Raw genomic sequence first — 25,905 nt, 5'->3', positions numbered from 1 at the left:
AATTTTGGTTTTCTCAGGGTATATGCCCAGTAGTGGGATTGCTGGGTCATATGGTAGTTCTATTTGTAGTTTTTTAAGGAACCTCCATACTGTTCTCCACAGTGGTTGTATCAATTTACATTCCCACCAGCAGTGCAAGAGGGTTCCCTTTTCTCCACACCCTCTCCAGCATTTATCGTTTCTAGATTTTTTGATGATGGCCATTCTGACTGGTGTGAGATGATATCTCATTGTAGTTTTGATTTGCATTTCTCTAATGATTAATGATGTTGAGCATTCTTTCATGTGTTTGTTGGCAATCTGTATATCTTCTTTGGAGAAACGTCTGTTTAGGTCTTCTGCCCATTTTTGGATTGGGTTGTGGTTTTTTGTTACTGAGCTGCATGAGCTGCTTATAAATTTTAGAGATTAATCCTCTGTCAGTTGCTTCATTTGCAAATATTTTCTCCCATTCTGAGGGTTGTCCATTCATTTTTAAAGATAAGACAGAAATGGTGATTGGAAACTGTGTATGTAATTAGGGCTTATAATCTAGCGAGCATTACTGTAAGTCAATCATGGAACTATTAAAATGTTTGTATTCATGTCTTTTCTTTTGGTCTGTGGAATGAACCTGGATGTATGTCTTCCATTCTTCTGCCTGGGAGCTGTAGGCCTGTCTACTTTTAGCCTTCTTCGAAGAGCCAAAGAAGGGGCTGCATGTCTCTCTGGTTCATGCAGAAACTGACAAGCAATCATCAGCCTTCTTGTTTTCAGTTCTACTCATATCTACTCTCAGTGATAACCAGAGCTTCTTATTTCTGAACCTTTCCAGGTTTCTGCTGTAGTAAATGGCTTGTTTGTTGATAATCTTCCCCAGGCACACACCAGTTTTGCTTTCAGTTCTTTCAATGATTTCTGGTCTCCAGAGTCAGCTACCACTCACCCATTCATGTTCACAGCTTTTGAAAATGTTGATATGATTCTTCTGTGATCTCTTCCCATTCCCTTTGTTCTAATGTGCTGTCATTTTAGTGGTTTCAGAAAGCAGCAGAGATGAGCACATGTGTTCAGTCCTCCATGTTCAGCTGGAAGTCTCTGTAACCCCTAGTCCACTTACCTCCTTAGTGAAGCCTCCCTAACACTATAGTCAATAGTAGGTTACTTTGGTAAAGATTGTTAAGGAACTATATTTGTTTTTAATTTGAGCACCTTTCTCATTTATTTTTGATTCAGTCAGTTTTTTTTTTTTTTCAGTGTATAGAACTTTTCACATGATAGTGTGTCATGGGAGCAATGACCACTTCTGTTTTTGCTTTATTTTTAATCAGCATCTGTTTCAGTGCCAAGCAAATAGAAGGGGCTCAATAAATTATTGGCTGAATGATTAAACATTTTTCCACAATAATTTTTTATCATTATTTGTTTAGAACTTTTAAAATTATTTACACACATGTAAAATAGTTTGTATAACCATTCCCCTATAGTTGGACATTTAGGTATTTCAATTTTTAAATAAAACTCAGTGAGCTCTTTCTGAGTTTATATATATAGAATAGACTTAATACATTTGTTTTTGAGGCTCTAGATGTATACTGCAACTTATTTTTAAGTTTTATGCCAGTTTGTACTGCCACTGATGATGTTTGATTGCCCATTTGTTATTCTTAATATTATTTTTGTTAGTAAACCCTTTTACAGTTTAAAGTTTTGTGACCATTAGTGCAACTTGATTTTAACATTAATTGCATATATCAGTTAGTACCAGTTTTATTGAAGTAATTTTACGATAATACATTATCTTACCAGATGATTAATGACTGGTTTAGCCTTTTGTGTTTTTTTGTCTTTCTTTGTGGTTCTACTTTACTTGAAATAAACTTTTTGATATTCTATGTTCCTTGATGTTTCTTAATATATTTTCTGGTATTAATTGGATAAAAGTTTAAAAAGTTATAAATAATTATTAGGTGAAAAAAATATGATGAGATCCTGAATTAAGAGTTAGTTAACTTGATTAATTTTCCTGGAAACTAAAGTAGATTGATGGCTTTTATTAGAGGTAGTTAAGGAATGATTCTGTTGCTTTCTTGGGATCTGGACCTAAGGGTATTTTCTACATTTGTATGATCTTATTCGTAGGCTTTTATGAGGCATGCATTGAGATTTGGGAGTGAGGTCAGGAATGACTGTCCTACCCGTAGGATCTGAGCAGAGATTGGAGTTATTCAAGGTTGGTAATGACCACATTCTGAGTGGCTTTTACCAGGCTTCCTATGAACCATTTTTTTTCCTAGATTTCAAAGTAAAGGTGAAATGTAGATAATGAAAAAAATATGAGAAGAGTGTACCAAACCAGTGGGAGCAATGCTTTATTTAAAGCATATAAAAAGGAATTTTTCGTATTAGAATTTTTCATTTGAGGGTGTGTGTTTAATATATGTATACAGTATATAACATATCATTTATTGAGCACTTGTTATATGCCAAGCACTGTTCTGAGGACTCTACATGTATGTATTAACTTATTTAATTCTCACAACTAAGGGTAGATATTTACCCTTAATTTACAGTTGGATGACTGTGGTGGCTTACTAACAATAATTGTCTAAGCTCCAGTGCTAGTAAGTGGTAGAATTTAATAGCTCTTGAGTTTGTGCTTTTAACCACCACACTATACTGCCTCTCTTACTAGTTGGTTTAATGTTCTAACTCAAACTCTTTATGATTCTAATATGTGATTTAAATGTTTTTTTTTTCCTATTAAAAGGAGTTGGCAGAATGTGTGGCATTGTTCTTCAGCAATTTTCTCATCAATAATGAGGCATAATTAACTGTGAATATTGGGGCTTTGGAGATCATTTTTTGGATGTATTCATTAAGAAAAAGAAAACAGTCGTGGAGAAGGGAAAAATTAATCTTGGCAAAAGCAAAAAGCAAGACTTGTCTTTTTCCCTCCCCTCCCCATATTTAAGGGGTTTAGAAATGAACTGATAAAAGCTTGTTCTGTGATTTTTTCCATTCACTGAGACAGTGTCCTTTCCATGCCCCCAAATACAAACATATATTTAGGTACTGTGCTTTAGATTGAGCTTATGGTTCACATAACAGAATGAGCTATTTCATTCATCCATTTAATAAATATTTGAGTCTTTTATGTACTAAGCTCTGTTTTAGATGCTAGAGTAGGGAATAAAAAAGACAAAAAAAGACAAAGTACTGCCCTTATGCATCTGTTTGAATGAAGGATAGAGACAACAGGAATCAGTGCTATGAAGGAAGAAATATAGTGTCAAGGGAATAGAGAAGGAAAGAAGCTGCTGTTTTAGACAGGATGGTCTGTGATGGCATCACTTAAAGACCTAAGTGAAGTGAGAGGTGCAAGCTTTTGTCATATCTAGGCAAGTGCATTTCAAACAGAAAGGAGAGGAAATAATACGGATCCTGAAATGGGAATATGCCTAGTATGTTTACGTAATAGCAGAAGCCAACGTGGTTAGAATGGTAGAGCATGAGGGGCCAGATATTTATTCTAAGTGTGGGAGGGTTTTAAGCAATAAAACAACATGAGCTGACTTAGGTTTTAAAAGTATCACACAGACTGCTGAATGGAGACTAGACAGGTTATTCTGGAAGTCTGAAGGGATGGGGATGGCTTGGGCCAGGGAGACAGTGAAGGAGCTGGTGAAGAGCAATCAGGTTGATCTGTATGTTGATAATAGAACAGTTGACAGATTTATACACAGATTAGACAGAGTGAGGAGAAAAGGTAACCCAAGGTTTTGGGATGAGCAAACTAATGGAAAAAAGTGCTATAATACTGATCTGGGGAAATATGGAGTTGAGGTAGAGAGTTGCAGTTGCAGTCATCTGCTTGGAAATGACATATGAAGTTTTGGTAGTAGATAATATCACATAGAGAGGCAGTGTAGAAAGGGAAGTCCAAGGAGTGAACATTGGGGCTTTAGCATTTAAAGGTTGAAAAGAGGAAGAGGACATAGCAAAGCAGACTTCAGGAGTGGCTGCTGATAGAGGAAAACCAAGAGAGTATGGTATCTGGGAAAGGAAATAAGATGATACTTCATCAAATGGACATCTTCTTGTTAACTAGAGGCTTTAAATTTGAGAATACACAAACATTAAGAGATGTTGAGGAAGTGATTGCTTCATTTTATCCTTTCCAATTCATATTTCTGTAACTTAAAAGAATGTTTAAATCCAAGGAAAAAGTGAAATAAGAAATGTTATAATTTTATCACTATTTGGTAAGTTCTTTTTATTGGTAGTAAGTAGTTTAGAGAAAGAACTCATATGTTGATATATATCAATAAATGTATATATGTGAATAGTATAATATTGACTTAACTTATTGAAGGTCTTTAAATACTGCTTTGTTAAAATTTTAGTAACTGGTAATTTGTCTTTATAGTTAGTAAGTTGTATGCAGTTGTCATATTTCTCAGTGTTTTTTGATGCTCTAATATGCATCTGAAATGGCTAACATGAATTGTCTTTTTATATATGTATTATGTATATTAAAATCATAATAGACGAATAAGACAGTTTTTGAGACTGTAGGTCCTCTAGTTATTCACTGACACCTAAGAATAAATATATATTTTTCAAAATCGTTTATTTTAAATTTTATAGTATTTTAATGTAAAAGAAAAAGTACCAAGAGGTAGTATATACCGATTACTTATAGATATGTTAAAAACACCATTAAATTATTATACTTTATCATATTTTCACAATAATAAATAATAGCCCAGTTACCTAAAATTCAATTTGCCCAAACTCATTATTAGAGGACTTTATTTGTAAGGTTAGTTTCTTCTGGTATGACAGAAAACTCGTAAGCAGCTTAAACAACATAGAAGTTTTTTTCTTTTACATAAACATAACACTCCTAGAAGCAGTACTGTGATTTTCATGGATCTAGGGTCCTTCTGTCTTGTTGTTCTGCTATCCTTCACACCCAGCTTCTGCCTCATGATCTAAGACGGCTGATTCAGTTGAGCCGTTGCTTCTGCATTCCGACAAGCAGGAGAAAAGGTAAAAGAAAGGGGGAAGATGTTCCCTTTTAAGGATACCTTCCAGAAACTTCACTTACCAATTTTGTTTTACATCCTGTTGGCCACATCTTAGACACATGGGCATACTTAACTACAAGAAAGGCTGGGAAATTTACTTTCTTACTCTGGGCAGCCCTGTGTCTGTCCATTTGGGTGTCCTAGTATCGACAGAAACAGGTGTTAGTCTACAACTACCGGTCTGTGCTACAGGCCCTTAGATAATAGGGAGAAATTGGTTTTATAGCAATGTGGCTTTTTTCTATTTTTCTTTTCTATATTAAAGTATAAGTTAGCTATTGTGCTACATAATTATTCTGTGAATATTTTTAATGGATGAATTTACCCTACAACCAACCATGCATACTTTTCTCCAGGTTATTTTATTAGCTAGGAAGTCATTATAAGATAGTGACTAAGTATGGAGCTAATCTGCCTGATTCGAATTCTGCCAGTGCCACCTGCCAGTGAGGTAACCTTGGGCAAGCTATTTAACCTCTTACGGCAAAGTTTACCTTCAAGTGGGAAGATAATAGTACCTAACTCACAGGATTATTATGAGGGTTACATAATTGGTTGTAAAGAATTTAGAAAGCTCCTGGCACATCATAAGCCCTCCAGTGTTAGTTATTACTACCAATTGGCAGGTTCTTAATTAAAGTAATTTTAATACTATCCCATGTAAAATACAGCTGTGAAAGTTGACTTGTAAAGATGTATTAGTATTTCACTGCAGTAGAGGAAAAGTAATTGGGTAATCTTAAAACAGTCTAAATTTGCTTATTTCATTTTTGAATATTTCATTAGTTATAGTGAGAGATTTTCTTCTTTGGAGAATTGTATTTTAGTACGTATTTACAGATGTATATCCATTTGCAAATAGATATCTGTCTTTTGAACTTTCCACATAAGGTGTGCCTTTTAGTCCATTTAGAGACCAGAAGTCAAAAAACTATTAGTAATGAAAATATCTTGTTACCTGTGTCTTGGGACAAATAAAGTGAACAGTGAACCTTTTAGAAGATAATTATGTGGCAATTGAAAGTTGAGTATTTTGAAGTGGAACTAGTCTTAAGGCTTTGCTTAATTTACTTTTCTTGGAAGTCTTACTTGAATCCCTGGGCTTGGTTAAGTACTCCTTTGTGTTTTTTTATATAGCATACTGTACATAACTCTTCACACTTGGCAGAGTTTATTGAAATTGCATATTTGTGTCTGTCTCTCCTACCACATCATAAGCAGAGACTGTATCTCACTCATGTGTGTATCCTCAGCATCCTGCACTATCAGTATACAAGACTTAATGAACTTGTTACACTGATCAGAGCGATACAGGTTGCCACTTTTGTAGGGATTTTGATTTTCAATCTCAAGTAAGAAATAACAGTGATTTTTTTCATGACTTTAAGTTGTTCTGTAAATTTGGTCAGCTGCAACAAGATGTTTAGAAATAGCATATTTCCAAAATAAACTGTGATCCTTCAGACAAAGTACATGCTGTTGAAATCCAGTTTAAGAAAGCTCTGCTTCCTAATTCTTTCTGTCTTGTGCCTTTTGTGCATACTCTTCTATTTCTTACTCCATACTAAAGTATCACAACAATAAGCTTTTTTAGAGTATGACAGCTTTATTTAAGAGGTCATTTAGTTAACTAATATCATGCTGCATGAAACTTAGGAGTAAATGAGAGGTGGTAAATTGTCCTTTGAAGGGCAGAAACATTTACTTTAACTATGTTGAGTCTGAAAACAAAATGTGTAGTTAAATTAGAGCTCAGATGAAGTGTGTGTGTATGAATAAGTGTATGTGTATATATATATACACACACACACGCACATACATAGCTATCTATTTGAATGTCAAAATTAGCTTATCTTTGCCACTTGGCTCTTGCACTGGAGATAATCAAATTCTTTAGCTTCATAATTAAAAGCCAATAGAAAATATCTGTTTTGCATGGGATATTTTGGAAAGGACGCTTAGCATATAAAGTACTGCTGAAGTGGTAAGGGTAGATGCAGTTAATCTCTACTCCTTACTAATCATGTCAAATCCATTCAGATATTTATCGGTCCCCCCGCTCTGGTGTCAGTGCATTACACACTATCATATTGTCTTTTTAAAGGGCTGTGCTAAACGTTGCTGAAATGCAATCTCACAGATATTTAATTTTTAGAAGTTTTCTAAGTGGATTTTAATGTACCTTTCTAATAGACTATCAGAGATTCAGGCATTAGAGGAAAATCCTGTATTTTAATGGACTACAAACAATGATCATTCTCACTATTGGCATTTAATCAAATAAGTGTTATGATGTAAAACTGCTGGATAAACCACAGTTTGTTCATGCATACCTTTTTTCTCTTCCACAGCAGTATGTAGTGCTACTGTCCCTTCCGCATTTTAGTAAATGCAAAACTTCTAATGAAGGATGACTCAAAAGAAGTACTATGCTCTTCAGCTTTAATATTTTCATTTTTTATATTTTTATGACATTTATAAACTTTGAACAAGTTAAATTTCCAATATCATTTGTAATAAAGCATTTAAGATGTTTTTTTTGTTTGTTTTGCGGTACGTGGGCCTCTCACTGTAGTGGCCTCTTCCGTTGCGGAGCACAGGCTCCGGACGCACAGGCTCAGCGGCCATGGCTCACGGGCCCAGCCGCTCCGTGGCATGTGGGATCTTCCTGGAACGGGGCATGAACCCGTGTCCCCTGCATCGGCAGGCGGACTCTCAACCACTGCGCCACCAGAGAAGCCCTAAGATGTTTTTATTAAACTTCTTTTTTTAAATGAAACTGATAAAATCATATTGAATTCAATAGCAAGTTGTGATAAGTTTGGGGGGCTTATTTTTTATTATGATATTTTGTTTTTTTATTTAAGAATGTAAGTTTCTTTCCTTCAAATATCATTTTTGGGAAAAGAGATCTTTAGCAAAAATTACAAACAGATTTGAAAATATTTTTTTTTAATTTCACATCCTATATTAAGTTTGAAAGACTAGGATACCTACATCATTTTCACATTAAAAAAAACAAATAGGCTTTATTCTATAAGCATTGCTCCCAAATCACATTGTGCTCTTATATTCTAAGAACTAAAGTTAACTGTTTCTTTTTGTTTTCAATTTTCAAAGACAGTTTTAGTTAATACAGTTTGAGCTAAACATTAATTTTTTATTCCTTAAGAACTGTACTGTGCTCAATAAATCTCTCCTCTTTACTCCCCTTCCATTTTTTTGCTTTTCAAACAGTTCCATAATCTTCAAACTTCCCTTTCCTGTCTTTTTAAAGGTCGATTGAGCTATCCACATCCAGGAACTGACAATCTGTTGATGTTAAATGGTAAGTTTTATAACAACATTTTATGTTTCCAATTGATTTATATAAAAAAAGATGAATGAATACATGTTTCTCTAAACCTTCCCCATATACACAAGTTAATCATTTTATAAGTATTCAGTATAAAAATAAAGCTACAACTCTTCCTGTACAGAAAGCAGAATTAGTAGTTTGAGTGTATTCTCACTGGCAAAGCAGTCATTAAAGTGTATTTGTGACAGTATGATTTAATTCAATGATCATGGCTGTGGAGATAGTCCTGAGTTTGAATATCGGCTTTCCAGTTTATTGTATTAACTTGGTCAAGTAACTTCCGTGAGCCTTAGTCTCCCATCTGTGAAATGGGAGTAACGGTCTAAAGGTTCATTATGAAAATTAAATGAGATAATATTTGCAAAGTGCATAGAGCTTGTTACTTATTATAGTACTTGTGTTTATGTTCACCTAAGGAATATACTGGTGATTCTATAATTATGGGAGTCACACCAACTTAATTTATTCTAACTAGAAAGTTTACACAGTGAATTTTATTCTGGTGGAAAAGAATAAACTTTCATTAAAGTTGTTTTCTTTCCGTGGGGCAAACATTGCATTCAGAGTCACGGTACCTAGCACATCCATGACTGTGGGAGTAGACATGCAGGATTAAAATATCCTTCACAAAGGTATTTTTAAATCAGAGGGCGGGTCTGAGGAGAGGGAAGTAGGATGAAGAAGGAATGGTAAAGATAGCATAGGACTTCCTTTAAAATGCATAATTAATTACTAGAATGGCTTGGCACTTCTTTTTCAGCTAAAGCTTTGTTGAAAAAACATGGCAATGAAATTGAAAAACAAAGGCTGAAAAAAAAGCCAGTGTAAAGCTAGACCATGTGAACTCTAATGTTAAGTAAAAACTAATATTAAGAAAAGATGAAAAGATAGGAATAAAGTCTAGGCTACCTAGGAGATTGTCAGGGTAGATAGGATTTTGGAATGAGAGAAAAATTGAAGGTGCAAAGTGTTAAGTGAGGTGCTAAATTGATTCATTCAACATTTGACCCTTCTGTATTGAGTCACCCACCACATGCCAGCCTAGTCTAAGCACTGGATTAACTATTAGTAAGGATCTTCAAAGATGGTTAGAGGTAGAACTGTCAAGGTGTTAACAATGGGGCCAGACTGCACTCTAGGCTGAGGCCATGTTCAGGCTAGACCTTACAGCGGTCTAGTAGTCCACATTTATGAAGTTAGGGAATTTTGGTGTTTCCATAGACTTTGACCAGAAAGGCACTAGAAATTACATTCCAGGACTTCTTTTTTCTACCATGGAATTAAAAAAACATATCATTTAAGTAGCTGGTCTCTGAACTCTAAATCTGTGACTAAAAGTTAGACTGTTGAAATTGAGTTTACAAAACACAAAATAGATCATAATCTTTATTACTCTCAGGACTTGATTTATAAAATAATGATAGCTTTAGGTAATGATAAATTTTTAATATATTGATCCTGAGTTCCTTAAAGTCTTTTCTTTTGGAACAGTCTATGTGGTAAATAAAGATCATTCACATTTCTATTTTAACTTCTAAAAAAAGCAATTTAGTTGAAAATTTTGAATTTGCATATGTTTCACGTATTCTGTTAAAATCCATCTGAAGGAAAGTACTGTATGAGATAATTTGTTAGATCATTCACAGATGTTCTTAGACTGCTGAATACATAGTTAAACTAGGATGATTCAGAAGTATATCGTAATCACAGTAGAATGTGTTGGTTCTGTGTGAGCAGAGCTTAGTAGCCACACTATTTTTACAGCTTATACTTATTGGTTGCACTAATTGTTAAACGAATTGACTTTATCAGTTGTCTAAAGCCTTTATAAATAATCTAGATGTTAGGTTGAAAGTGTTTTATAATATAATAGACAAAAGCATATTTTATTAAATATATATTTTCAAAGTCATATTTTCAAAATGACTTTGAAAGAGTAAAAATCATGTCCTGTGAATAGATGAAGAAATTGGATCTGTTTGGAGAATATAAAATTAAGGCAGGCAAGAGTTGCATCTGTGGACAAATTTGTTTTTTCATTACGTGAGCATTTTTCACAGAATGCCATTTTAGGGCTATAGTACGTACTCAGTACAGTAAGCCATCCTGGAAATTCTGAACTTCTGGCAAGGGACTAGGGGAGAAAAATTATAATGAAACTAGGACATCAAAGTGTTTCAGCCAGTAGAAGCAATTTGATCCAAAGAGAAAAAAAAGACACTCACTTGGGATCATTGGTTAAGAGGGAAAGCAAGAGTGGAAAATTGGGTATATTTATAGGGTAAGAAAGTATTTGAATATTAAGGATTTCGATAATTTTTGTAGACATCAAGGTTATTGAAGAAAGAAGTGAGAATTAAGTGATGTTAATATCAAACCTCTGCCTATACTAAATTATTATTAAATATTATTGACTGATTAAAGAAATTATAGCATCTCGACACATAGACCTGCTTTTTAAATTGTTGCTCTTTTTAGTTTGTTACAGATTTCACTCACTATTAGGCAATTGATTAAGGAAGTTGTATTACTTAACCAACAAGCATAGCTAATATTACAGACTTTGAAAATCAATATTGGTAATAAATTATACATCAGTATTTCTTTTGTGTGGTGATTTAGCAGTAGTTCGTAATGGTTAGCATCACAGACTCTGGAGCCAGACTATCTGGGTTTACACCCAAGTTTGCTATTTCTAGCTGTGTGACCTTGGGCAGCTTCCCTTTGACTCAAGAGTCCTCATGTGTAAAAGAGAGGCAGCATGCTGCCTGCCTCAGGGGTATTGTGTGAGAAGTGAGTGAATTCATTCATGTACAGTATTCAGAACAGTTACTGAAAGTCAAAGTTTGTTGTGGCAATGGGTGATGAACAGTGACAAAAATGACTTTGAAAGAGTAAAAGTCATGTCCTGTGAATAGATGGAGTTGGATCTGTTTGGAGAATATAAAATTAAGAGAAGACAAAACTGATATTTTCAACTGAAGAATGTTATGTATAGTGGACAAAGAAGGCTTGTTTTATGTTATTTCAAAAAACCAAACTAGAACCATTTGGAAGAAGCTATTTAGGGACAAAATTTGAGTCAATAAAAGTAAAATGACTTCTCAAGCAGTGTTTGCTACAGTGTGGTACACTTGCCCCTTGTGGTACCTAAGATGATTCTTGATGGTGCACAAATACACATTAAAATAAACACATGACTATTACAGCTTAAGAACGTTCCTTAGAAAATACAGAACTGGCAGAAATCTATGATGTTACAGTGGTGCTAGGCTTGATTGAGTCCATTAAAAAATAATACATAAATATGAGTCCATAAAAAACTAATACATAAATATGAGTATAGTTATGAAGATATTGTAAAGATTTTGTGATTCTACCTTTCTAATTAATTAGCGTTATGGCTAAGCGTGTAAATATTCCTATAAGGGATAAACAGGGACTGGAATAAAGGTCAGGAAGTTGGTCAAAACAGGTAAATCTATGAACTACCCTGGCACATCCTTTAACTCTGAGCCTCTGTTTACTCAGATATAGAAAAAGTTATAATCCCACACCTGTATGTCTCATGAAATTGTTTTATTAGATTTTTTTAAATTTTAACAATAAAAAATGCCATAGAAATGTAACTGCAAATAGGCTCCTATTTCTGAACAGACCATGTTCCTCAATTCAGTTAGACATCCAGCTGAATTGACTAGTGGACACTGCCACTATTGAATAATTCAAATTTTGTAAAAGAGTCCAAATTTAACATCCAGAAGTACTTTAGGGAAGTCACATTATATAGGAATGGGTAGATTGTCTAAAAACCAAAGGATTTACTCTCTGATGTTAGAATGATGGCTTTAATGTTTCTAAGTGTATAAATCTTATACTTTTAATTATCAATAGTAAAAAACAAAATACAAAATTTTGAAAAACACCTTGTTTTCCATAGAAGTAAGGAGCAATACAAAATGATGTATTTGAGTATTTGTTTCTATTACTGTAGGAATTACTGTACTCCCTTCACATGTCTCCCAAGGAAAATAGCTTACATTTTTATTAGTACATATGATTTTTCAAAAGGAGAACAGATCGAGCAGAAGTATGGGGAAGGGGTGGCATTAGCAAGCTGGTTTGAAATTCAAATTTGTGATTAGCCTCATACAGCCATGTTTGTAATCAAGAGCTTGCTCTACTCTGGGAGGAAGTTATGTGTATCTTTTAATTAAGAAAATTTACTCAGTAATGAAATTGTTTTAAGTGTATTAAGTTATGAAAATAGGAAACTTGAGTATGCAATCAGTTATTTTTTTATGCTGATGGAAGTAAAGTAGATAGCAGCAGATTTATTTTGGATATTGAAAAGGATTATGATTTGGGAGGCATATTTCTCTCCCTGGTTTTGGCTTTTTTAGAGCAAAAAATAAGAATGTCATTAGTTTCACACCAAGAGAACTTTAACCTTTAAATATTTCCAGCTGATTTGGTATGTTTACCTATCCCTTCCTCCAGCTGCAGTAATTCAGGTACCACAAACTATAGCTAAGAGTCAATATATAAGGGCACAAAGGTCCTAAGGAGAGTGTTAGAATTATCCTGTTTCTTTTTTAGTAGCTGTGGGTTAGAATCTAAATAAGCTCATTGGTAATCCAGGACCAAAATGTAAAGTCCCTTGTATAAGAAAGGTCTTCAGGCTTTTCTCACATCGTTCTTATTACCTTTATTTAAAACAAAGAAATATATATATATATGTGTGTGTGTGTATAATACATATTTTAACACACATGCATAATATATATTTACACATGTATGTTAAATAGCCAATTCCTCACTTTTTCTAAGGCTTTATAAATTTATGTAACTGAAATTTAATATTATAAATACAGTGTTTTATACAACAAATTATTTGCTTTTTTTCTAAATCATATTCTAAATGAGTTTGGGAGGAACATATTGTTTTAAGAAGTCTCTTTTAATTAAAACATAATGAATACTAGACATTTAATGATTTTTCTTTCTCACTGAGGATTTCTGATAATTCTGATTCAGTTGCAGTGGGACATATCCCTGAAATTCACATAGAAATATCGGTAGAAAAAGTGAGTACACATACCACTGCTTAGCGTGGTGGTAGCAGACTGGTTATTTCCGTGACAGGGAAGAGGAAACGTTTCACATGGTTTAGCTTCATCTGCAGTCAGTTCTATTTTTGGTAATGTAAAGACTTGGAATCTGAGAGTTGTCCAAAAAATAAGTGCAATAGCTCTTTACAGGATTCTAAAATTCCTCAGGTATGAGATAGTTGGAGAAATTTTCTAAATAATGTGTTCAAACCTAGGACTGAGATGAAACCTAAGATGTTGTGAGTGTTTGTGCATATTTTCACTATTTTAATATTGAGTAGCCTCAGCTAAGAAGCATAAACTGGTTATGATGTCGTTAATTTTCTCAATAGATCATGAATTATGTTACACATTATTATTTCATCATAATTCATAATTTGACTTTAAATTTGATTAAAACAGTTTCATTTGCTTTATAAATGTTTGACCCTTTACAGCTATGAATGAAATTCCCCAAAGCAAATTTATATTGGATTAATGCCATTAGACCAGGCCTAAGGATAAGCAGGAAGCCCAGCTCCTAAGACATGCTGTGAAGTGTTTTGGGGCTTATTGACCGTTTCCATGCTTAATACAACTAGTAAGACTTCAGGGGATTCATTCTTCTATAGCCTGTTCTTGATAGCTCCTTTTATAATTCCTATTGTCTGATTTTCCATAGTTGACTTCCATCTCTTTGAAACCCTGTTTTCCTTAAGGCCTATATAACTTTTAGAAGACCTACACAACAAAATTCTAAATGCTGGTTCCACCCCTACCCTCATCCTAAACTAATATATAGGTCAGGTAAGCTATATATAATATATATATATACAGATTATATATACAGAAACACACACAGAGGTAAGCTATGTATAAACTAGTATACAGGTCAGGTAAATCTGCCAGGCTTTGAGGTAACTGGACGTCATGGACAGGTTTAAGTCTGCAGCAGATTATATAACTAAAGACAGTAGAATGGCAGGGTTACTTTATATAAAAGACTAATATTTATTGACTTATTTCTTGAAGTATAAATGATTAAGAGTTTTCAAGTTTGATTTTCCTCCTTTTTATTATAGGGAAACTACTGCTGTATCCTCACCTTGTAGGCACACTTCTTTATATTAAAGCCTTATTAGTATAATTTTTTTTTTAATTTTGTAAAATCTCTATAATAGAATGTATTTAATGACATGAAATGTTTTCCTTTGATCTTTAAGTTTTATACCTTTGGAGAAACTACATTTCTGACAACTTTTAATATATATTTTGATTTGAAATTTTTCAATATCAAATTTTTCCCAGGCCTAAAAATATCCATGAACATAAATTAAGATCTTGATTTTGACAGTCATTTTTGGTTTACTGTTAATTCCAGAGTGGAAATACTCATTGTATACTCAGATTTGGGGGATTGAGTTATTTAAAAACAAGTTGCAAATTTTATCAAGCTGGTACTTTCTTATGAGAAATAAATTGCTGTATTTTTTATCCATGAGGAATTATGTAAACTGCTAATAACATAGGTTGAAATGCTTTCTGCTTTATAGTTTTACAATATTTAACACATGTACTATTCTTCGATGATACTAATAATAATTTGTATCTGAATCCCTCTTACTCCAGATGTAGAGACGTAAGCGCTTAGTTAGCTGTTATAAATTGTACCAAAAAGATTGAAAGCATTATTAGCTATAGTATATCATTAATCATTTTCAGCTAAGCAAGTTTGAACATGGATTTATTTCTTTACATTCTATCTAAACACTACAGGCTTCAGAGAATAAATTTAATGTTGTTATATATTTTCATTCTTCTGTGTCTTCCATTTACTTTTTCCATGCAGGGCTTGGTATAAAGTGATTTAGATCTGAATTACTAGTTGGACAGTATATGCTATATCACTATAATAAGTAGAAAAACAAGGATTTAATTCATGTTATTTCCATTCGTTGGGAAAATTATTTGGGATGCTATTTAACCATAAAGTGTTACATATTCCTATCCTGATTAGATGAAACAAATACTTACTCATGAATTTTAACACAAATGAGAATAAATTATATTTTTCCTGTTAATTTCACAGTTTTTATACAGTTCAGATGATACATATATGAGTGCATTGTAAATATTAAAACACCACGCTGATGCTATGTGATGACATTGTGGTAGCTCTTAAGACAAAGTAGCACTAATTTCCAGATGCCCACGTAGCTTTTGTATATGTGGGCTTATTTTTAGTTCTGACATTTTACAATTTGTCCTTTGTTTACATGCAGCAAGGAGTTATGGGCGAAGACGAGGTAATTCATTTCTGTTTGCTATGGTATAACTCTTTCTAATTGGGTTTTACTGATCAATGTTATAATTAATTATCCCAGATTTATTATGCAATGTCTAGAAACTCACAGAAAAAATTGTATTTTGATTTGAGCACTTGTCAAAGTTTTGAATCCTAAATATCTTAACCTTTAAAGTACATTTTCATACTAATATGGTTATTTAATAAACTTTTCCATTTTAAGCTGTCCAGATTTTAACTGTTTTTAAATTTGTGTATCTTTTAAAATAAACCTGCTGTTTATAGTTTTTTTAAGAGATTTGTTTAATAAATGCTAGTGAAGGTGACATGCTCTCTCAATCTGTAACTGATTGTCTAATCTATGATATGTAATTTACAACTCTAGTTTATTAGTTTTATGTTTGACCCAGTTGAAAATGACAAATACCAAACAGATTACTGTTAACACTGATATATAGAAATCATGTTGCTAATGTTTCTCTGTGTCTTCTAAGAATATAATAGTTTCTCTCTCCCTGTCTCTAACACCATACACACACACACACACATTCTTTTTCTCTCCCACAAAAGTCTTCCCCTCTGGGTTCTTGTTATCTTAGGGAAAAGGCCAGGACTATATGATACTGTACTATTCAGCTTCGTAGGAAAGCAGCTGACATTTTCCATGGCTTAAACTTTGCTTTTCTTTTTCATGTGCAGAAATTGATGGGGACAAAGGTAGATGTGATGATGGGAGAGGTGAAGCAAAAGTAACTTTACACACAAAAAAATAATAATAATTGTAGACTGTGACTATAATATCAAGAAAAAGCAAAAATTTCTCCTTTTAGATAGGAACTTGCTACTACTCATATATATTTCTGTCCTCTGGGAGCCGTAAAGATTTCCTCTACATCAGAACTGCCTCCCAGCATTGGAAGAAAGATCTCACATGGTTTTTTGTTTGTTTGTTTTTTGTGGTACGCGGACCTCTCACTGTTGTGGCCTCTCCCGTTGTGGAGCACAGGCTCCGGATGCGCAGACTCAGCGGCCATGGCTCACGGGCCCAGCCACTCTGCGGCATGTGGGATCTTCCCAGACCGGGGCACGAACCCGTGTCCCCTGCATCAGCAGGTGGACTCTCAACCACTGCGCCACCAGGGAGGCCCCTCAGATGGTTTTAAGGCTTTTGGTAGAAGCCTTCTATAGGACAGAACTGACAGTTGTCACATTTATATGGCTTAGTTTGGGGGGGTAACAAGTGGATTTTGCTCTCAAATTACATGGCATTAGTAATTATTTTAGTTGGTCCTCTGTGAATATAGGACCAAAATACATGGCATTAGTAATTATTTTAGTTGGTCCTCTGTGAATATAGGACCTTTTACAATTTTGGATTTGATGGTCAGATGAAAATATCCCGTGATAAATCATAATATAAAAAAGAATATATAGTATATTATATATATATATATTATATATAACTGAGTCACTTTGCTGTACAGCAGAAATTAACATTGTAAATCAACTATACTTCAATAAAATTTTTTTTTAAGTTTATCCATTAGAAATAACTATTGAGAGATTTTGAGTTTGAAAGTACTTTAACACAGTAAGTAATAAAACATTTAAAAAAAAAAAGCCGCATACCAAAGGAATGACTCAGAAAGAACTAGAAGTAGCCTGGCTCTCTTCCTATTTTCTACTCATTTTTTCCTCTTCCTATGCTAGATGTTATATCAGTATCACATCAATAACCTTTTAACTACCAAGGACCCCTTTTATGGGTTTCATGTTTTAGATTTGGTCCATCAAAGGAAGTACATTTATTCATTTATTTAGTCATTTTTCTTTTCTAAAAAGAAATCTCTTACACATCAGATCTGTTGATGTGGGATGTGTCACACTGAGTTGATATAATTTTTGCCAAAAAATAAGACATTGTTCTTTACCAGTGCAGTGGTGGGTGGACAGTATTATTTTCTCAAGGCATGTTGACTTTATAATCTAGTTTAGGAAGAACTATTTTTTCTTCTTTTGTCACCTTTGACTCACCTTTAAGCTCAGGCACAGAGTGGCTATTTTCATTCAAAAGATTTCCTGCTTGACTGCAGTAAAACCAAATTACTACCAAAATGAATTTATATATTTTAATATCTTTAGTAATGTCAACATAAGAACTTTAAATCAAACTGGGTACAGATATTAATATATGAAATATACCTTAGGAATAATCAAAATTTAATTATACTGAAAGTAAGAAAAAGCAAAGTTTTTTTTCCCTGCTTTTCATCTGTGTCCTGCCCCAACTCCTATGTATTTCTGTACTGTGGGAGCCATAAAGAGTTCTACTTCAGTGCTGCCTGGAGGCCAGGATTAGAAAGGAGAAAGACTCTCACATCTATCTTTTGTATTTATTGTCTGTTCAATGTTTATTCCATTCTGAGAGTGAACATACTCGTCTGAGCTTGGAGTAGGGTGGTAGGTTGTGAAGGGAGGTGTGAAATGTAACTTAAACTCTATCTCTCAATCTAAAATATTTCTATTATTGCAATCTTCCCTTTAATAAAGGATTAAAGGGCTGCTCTACTCCAGAAGGAGTAAAAATATATAGAATATTTTTTAGAATAATAGAAATAAAGAACCTACAATATTTTAGTTAGTGGTACTAAACACCACAAAGCAATCTTTTCTAGCAGACAAGCAAAGCTTTAGTTAGTAGATTTTAGTAGATTATATATGGAATGAGAAGATAAGAGAAATACTTTTTAAAGAGAATGAAAATATGGAGGTTTAATTAGATTGGATTTATTCATACTGTATATGTAGCCATTCATATTCATGTGCTATAATGAATAAGGAATTATTAATAATACATTATACTTAAAGTATTGCTTAAAAATTGACCTGGGATTTTCTATGATTAGATTTAATTTGAACTCATTTGACTCTTTTTTAACAGTCTTGTGAAATAGCCAGAGTAAGTGTATACTCCCTAATATCACCACTACCAAACCCTTTTATGATGACATCAAGGCTGAAAATTTTCATCCTTGATAAATACTTTTTTCACATTTATTATTGAATTATAATTTGCATACAATATTATACTAGTTTCAGATGTACAACATAGTAATTCAGTATTTGTGTGCATTACAAAATGATCACCATGATAAGTCTAGTAACCATCTGTCACCATACAAAGTTATTACAGTATTATTGGCTTTATTTTCTATGCTGTACATTATATCTCTGTGACTTACTTGTTTTACAACTGAAAGTTTATACCTCTTAATCCCTTTTACAACTATTTCTATTTCATTTTTTCCCCTCTGGAAATCTCCAGTTTATTCTCTGTATCTGTGAATCTGGTTCTGTTTTGTTCTGTTTATTCATTTGTGTTGTTTTTTAGATTACACATATAAGTGAAGTCATACAGTATCTATCTTTGACTTATTTCATTTAACATAATACTTTCTAGGTCATCCATGTTATTGCAAATTGCAAGATTTCATTCCTTTTTTTTTTCGACTGAGTAATATTCCATGGCATGTATATACCACATCTTCTTTATCCATTCATCTATTGATGGACACTTAAGTTGCTTTCATATCTTGTCTATTGTAAATAATGCTGCAGTAAACATAGGGGTACATGTATCTTTTCGAATTAGTGTTTTCATTTTCTTCAGTTAATACCCAGAAGTATTATTGCTAGATTGTATGGCAGCTCTATTTTTAATTTTTTGAGGAAATATCTGTACTGTTTCCCATAGTGCCTGCATAAGTTTTAGTTCCCACCAACATTGCATGAGTGTTGCCTTTTCTCCACATCCAAGCCAGCACTTGTTTCTTGTCTTTTTTGATAACAGCCATTCTGACAGGTGTGAGTTGGTATCTAATTGTGGTTTTGATTTGCATTTCCCTGATGATTAGTGATGCCAAGTAGATTTTTGTGTATCTGTTAACCGTCTGTATGTCTTCTTTGGAAAAATGTCTATTCAAGTCCTCTGCTTATTTTTGTCGTTGTTGTTGTTGTTGATAATCGAGTTGAATGAGTTCCTTATATATTTTGGATATCAGCCTCTTATTGAATATATCATTTACAAATACGTCTCCCATTTAGTTGATTGCCTTTTCATTTTGTTGATGATTTCCTTCACTGTGCAAAGCTTTTTACAGTTTGATGTAGTCCCATTTGTTTATTTTTGCTTTTGTTATCCTTGCCTAAGGAGACATATTCAAAAAAAGTATTGCTAAGACCAGTGTCAAAGAGCTTACTGCCTGTTTTCTTCTAGGAGTTTTAGGTCTTACATTTAAGTCTTTAATCCATTTTGAGTTTATTTTTGTATATGGTGTGAGAAAGTAGTTCAGTTTCATTCTTTTGCATGTAGCTGTTCAGTTTTCCCAGCACCATTTATTGAAGGGACTATCTTTTCCCATTATATATTCTTGCCTTGTTTGTCATATAGATTAATTGACCATATAAGCGAGGTTTTATTTCTGGTCTCTCTGTTCTGTTCCCTTGATCTGTGTGTCTGTTTCTATGTCACTACCATACTGTTTTGATTAGTCTAGCTTTTTAGTATAGCTTAAAATTAGGGAGCCTGATACCTCCAGCTTTGTTCTTCTTTCTCAAGATTGCTTTGGCTATTCAAGGTTTTTGTTTTTGTTTTTATGGTTCTATACAAATTTTAGGATTATTTGTTCTAGTTGTGTGAAAAATGCCATTGGTATCTTAATAGAGATTGCATTGAATCTGTAGATTGCTTTGAGTAGTATGGAAATTTTAACAATATTAATTCTTCTATGAACACAGTATATTTTTCCACTTATTTGTGTCATCTTCAATTTCTTTCATCGGTGCCTCATAGTTTTTAAAATATAGGTCTTTCACCTCCTTACTTAAGTTTATTCCTAGGTATTTTATTCTTTTTGATGTGATTGTAGGTGGGATGTTTTCTTGCTTTCCCTTTTCTGATAGTTTATTAGTGTGTAGAAATGCAACAGATTTCTGTATGTTAATTATTTTGATAACTGTCAGAGAATGGACGAAATCTTCAAAGCATGACCAAAAAGAAGCCAGGGTAATACTATATAAGACAGGGTCAGCAAACTATAACCCACAAGCCAAGGCTTCTGTTTTTTTAAACAAAGTTTTATTACAACACAGTCATGCCCATTCAGTTACTTTTTGTCTGGTTGCTTTGGAGCTACAGTGATGACAGTTGAGTAGTTGCAACAGTGAAATGTATGGCCTACAAAGTCTAAAATATTTACCATCTGGCCCTTTACCGAAAAAAATTGCTAATCCCTCCTCCGCGAAGAGACTGACTTACCTACTCTACACTTATACCCAGACATAGCAATTTTTAAAAGAAACAGAATTTTAGTGAACTTAATTTTAAAGTAAATATATTATGTCTAGACATTAATTTACAAAGACATACAGGGTACTAGGTTTTAATTGGTTGTTTAAATTAAATTCCTTCTCTGTGAGAAAAGGACAAACCTATTATTGGGGCAAAATGCTTTTAAGTAACAAATGTACCTTATAGCTCCTGTCTCAGTTCTTTGGAGAAACATGTGTGATAGTGATTCTATCTGATTAAACAGATGGTGCCTGAGAGAGATCAGTCCTGGACCTACTTCTGTTGTTTTGATAGTTTTTTTAATCCTTGCATATGAAATAAAAATCATACCATCACACTGGTGGGTTATTTAACCCAGTAGAGTGGCTGCTAGGATCTTGAGGATGGGAGGAATATTCATTCTTAATAATAATAGTTTGTTTTGTGTTTGCTTTTATTTTTAAAACAACAATCAGTACATAAAAGTATAGATATACATTGATATCAAAGAACCATGCTCAGCTTTAAGCTATAAATTGACTAATTTTGTACAAATGTTTTCTTTTCCTCTCCTGGTAATTTTAGTTTTCTTTTTTATTCATGAACTTGATGAACTTTACTGAGAAGTATATCGATTTTTTAAGTTTTCAGAGAGCCAACTTTTGCCTTTATTGACTCTTTTTTTAATGTTAGTTTTCTGTGTCATGGATTTTACTTTTTTCATTTCCTTGATGCTACTCTTTTTGTATTTAATTTATTATTTTTCTATCTCTTTGTGGCAGAAACTAAGATTATTTATTTTAAGCATTTCTTATTTTCTAATATGCATTTAAAACTATAAAATTCCCTGTAAGTATGAAAATTTTCCTCTAAGTAAGTAGCTCTTGCTACATCCCACAGATTTTATATTGTGGTTCATTATCAGTCAGTTTCATTCTTTTGAGGTGTAAAACCTGAAAATATATCCTAGTTTCAGAGCAAAAAAGGAGAAAGGTAATTTAATTTTGGTTGAAAACTGTTGTAAGTATTTTAGTCCAAATCACTTTATGATCAAACTCTACTTTTCTCAACACATATAATTTTACCTTTACTGCCAGTCATTTTCATGGATCATTCTTAGAAGGTATGTTTAAAGTACATGGAAAACATAATTATTAACTTGTTCTCCTTTTATTGTCATGTTGATTTGGGTTATAGGGAAGGATAATTGGAAAGGTAAAAAATAATATTTTTGTTGGTGATATATATTTAGTTAACTCCTCTTTTAAACGGGTATTTAACTCTATAACTTTTATGGCTTCTAGAAGGAAAGTGGTCATGATTTTCCAACAATGAAGATTCTTGTTAGTATGGCCAGTATGTGACATATTCCTAGCCTTTCCATTACATCCTTCGTTCAGCTGAACTTTGGTTAATAGATTTTAGACATATAGATTATAGATTTTGATAGTTATTTTACTAACTGTAGTATTTATTATAATTAGAAATATAGAATAATTCATTAATATATAATGAATATTCTTACAATATTATATTTAAGAAAAAATTTTAAGTCATTTTGGGTCACTTGTGTGACATTGCTTATGTAGTGATTTTCTTTGTCACTGCATTTGATATTTATACTTAAGTATTGCCATGTTTGAAATAAGTATAAAACTTGGATTTGCCATTTTAATCAAAAACTAGTTAATGTGCATGTTGTTTCTCTACCTCATCTTATTCCTTTTAAAATATACAATTATTTACTTAAAGTCCAACCATAGAAAGTTGAACCAGTTATTCATAATTAATATTACTTTTGATGGCTCTTGATGAGGTTCATTTTAAGGAAAACAGTTTCATTTTGAAGAGCTTTCTTTCCATTGATTACAAAGAACATTGACGTTTTTTTCTCATTGGTCCTTATTCCTGATAGCAAAGGTATTGGGAAAGCTAAATATCCAGTTACTCAGTGAACGTGGGTATCTTTCAGAACATCTTACTTAAACTGAATTTGAATCTGCAGAATAATTTCTGTTTCCTATACCAAATATGATCTTTCTCCCTGATTTTGGTCTTATAAAATTAAAATTCTTATTTCTAACATCTAGCTAGCTATAGTTCACAGACATGTAGCCCCTTCCTTCTCACCTCAACCCCAACTGTATGCAGGCCACAGAGTCTAGCATCAGGATTGCTGCAGAGGATTATACAGGCTGTGCCCATATGAGGGTGGGCTCAGATGGGGACTGAAGTCCTAGAGGGGGTGCCTTTTTCTGTTTTGCATATGTGCAGAAGCACATATTTACACATATGTGTGTAAATATGTGCATATTTACACATGCAGTAAATTAATTCAAGGTCTTATATGCAAGTATTACTTGGTGCTTTTGTCCTTACTGTAGTCTGCAAGTGTTTTTTTAATGTCTTCTTATCTGTTTAGTCTGTGCCATTTCTTTCTGCCACCAGTTTCTAAAAGGTTTCTCCTAAAACCTTTCTTCTAAAAGGTTACACATCCAGTCTACCCATCCCCATACATCAGATTCTTGCTGCTTTCCATAAGAAATTGAAGTGATTTAGTGTTTGTTTGTGATGTAATTGTTGTCATATGATCATGTTTATTTCTAAGTCATTCCTCAGACAACTTCTCTCTTGAATCTGGGTAATTAAACCTTTAAACTCTCTGAATTTTCCTTAATTTTTTTATGCCTACGTCGCCTTCAATTTTAAGCCTTTGAATTTGTTGTTGCTCTTTTTATGCCTGACTTTAATTTATCATTTTCTTAGATCCGAGATTCAAGTTATATTTGTTCTTATATTTTAGGTCGTTCTTCCCTCTTTCCAATAGATGATGGCTTGCTGGATGATGGTCATAATGATCAAGTTGGTGTTTTAAATTCACCCACATGTTACTCAGCTCATCAAAATGGAGAGCGAATAGAACGTTTCTCTCGAAAAGTTTTTGTTGGTGGTCTTCCTCCAGATATTGATGAAGGTAAAATGATGATTTGGCATCTAAAAAACAAACCTGAAATATAATGTGAATGGGGATATGGAGGTTTTTTTACCTCTAGAGATTTTCAGTTAAAATGGATATCCATCTCTGTTTAAATATTTTGTCACCTGTTGAAATATAAAGATAATTGAACAAATAACTTTTTTAAGTTTGTTTCTTTAGTTTATATCTTATGCATATTATTATTGTGAGCATTTTTTGTAAATAAGATTTTCATCTAGTTTATCTCCCACTTATGTTTTTAAATATAGAACATATTTGAATACATTAAACTTTTTTATGTATTTATTTAAAACTTTGTATGACTATAACATGCATGCATGCACACACACATGCATGCACGCACGCACACACACACAGTGAATTAAAGGTAACCAACCACAAAACTTTACCTGTAATGCATGACAGTTAAAAATTCAATTTCTTTAAGTATAAATGTGCTTTTAGAAACACATAAGAGGCTATAAAACCCAAGCAAATAATAAAAACAGTACATAAACAGGAAATTTAGGTTATACAAAGACTAATAAGCATATGTAAAAATTATCATGTGTAATAATAACAAAAGAAAAATAATTCAAGATTAAAAATACAGAAACTAATATTTGCAAAGCTGTGGGAAATCTGCCACTGTCATTCACAACTTACTAATAGAGAATATATTGATACATTTTGGGAATTTTTTCAGTTGTGATTCAAATATCCACAAACTTATTCTATGTATTAATCAGTATAATAAAGTTTCCATGTGATAAAATAACCTAGAACATGTCATTGGATGTGACCTGTATGTCTTTCAGTGAAACTACCTGGCATGTATCAGACCCTAGTATATTTTAGAAATATTATAGCTTTACATGTCTTGTTTCAGCAGCCCTTTTTTCCTATTTTACTTTATCAGGCAGTAATGGATCTCTTTATGGATCTTTAACTTGATATAATGTTGGCATGTTTTTCAAGCCAGTGATATTTATGATTTGCTATACTATAAATCCATTAGTGTCCATACATTAGTATATAAAATTTTAGAAGTCACACTGAATTGATTATTCTAGCCAATGTGCTACTTAAAAACTATTTTGATTAAAATAGCTATTAAGATTTATGTATCATTTTAGTGAGGATATTAGACATGTTTCTAGTATTTATATTCTAGTTTATCTTAGGCTATTTGGTACTTTAAATTTTTAAATCTTTAAAATAACATATAAAATATAGGAATTTTTTAGAATGAATCATTAAAACTGATTCCTAATGCATATTATTGTACTTTTTTAAGATGAAATAACTGCTAGCTTCAGAAGATTTGGGCCTTTGGTAGTAGATTGGCCTCATAAAGCAGAAAGCAAGTCCTATTTTCCACCAAAAGGTAAGAGATTTTTTTGTTAATATTTGCTAGGGAATAAGTTATATGAGAGCTAATTTTCTCTGCCTAAAGTATCATTCTAAGTAACTTGGGTACAGACATATAATAAAGTTTCTCTGATCAGTGAAATTAAGAAATGTGTGAAGTGAAAATAAAATATAAACCTATGACTGTTTTAAGTATTGCAAGATATACATAAGTGTTCCAGATAATAGCAGATAACAAGAGAGCAGTATATACTCTGTTGGTGAATTCAGATAGAGAAGAAAATGAATGGTCAGAAAAAAACTCAACTACATAAAGAGATAAAATGTGCAGAGGATGCCTAGTTGTGTTACTTACATATTGCCAGGATACTACTGTGACTGGTCACCAGAGGACAAGAATCAC

General features: G+C 32.9%; 1 protein-coding gene across 6 annotated transcripts in view; it reads left to right on the top strand.

Annotated features, from left to right (window-relative positions):
- CPEB2 (cytoplasmic polyadenylation element binding protein 2) overlaps positions 1-25,905 on the top strand; it is a 62,954-nt gene that overhangs the window by 21,801 nt on the left and 15,248 nt on the right. For 3 of the 6 annotated variants that reach the window (XM_024741796.1, XM_024741794.1, XM_024741791.1), the window contains 4 exons: positions 8,350-8,400; positions 15,803-15,826; positions 23,958-24,128; positions 25,429-25,518. In XM_024741796.1, coding sequence (XP_024597564.1) covers positions 8,350-8,400; positions 15,803-15,826; positions 23,958-24,128; positions 25,429-25,518 — 336 coding nt within the window. The remainder of the gene's footprint in view (positions 1-8,349; positions 8,401-15,802; positions 15,827-23,957; positions 24,129-25,428; positions 25,519-25,905) is intronic. The other 3 variants (XM_024741795.1, XM_024741793.1, XM_024741792.1) reach the window with 1 other exon arrangement.

Source organism: Neophocaena asiaeorientalis, unplaced genomic scaffold (genome assembly GCF_003031525.2).
Source record: "Neophocaena asiaeorientalis asiaeorientalis breed wild unplaced genomic scaffold, Neophocaena_asiaeorientalis_V1.1 scaffold218, whole genome shotgun sequence".
Classification (NCBI taxonomy): domain Eukaryota; kingdom Metazoa; phylum Chordata; class Mammalia; order Artiodactyla; family Phocoenidae; genus Neophocaena; species Neophocaena asiaeorientalis.
This window is presented reverse-complemented; position numbering and strand designations above follow the sequence as displayed.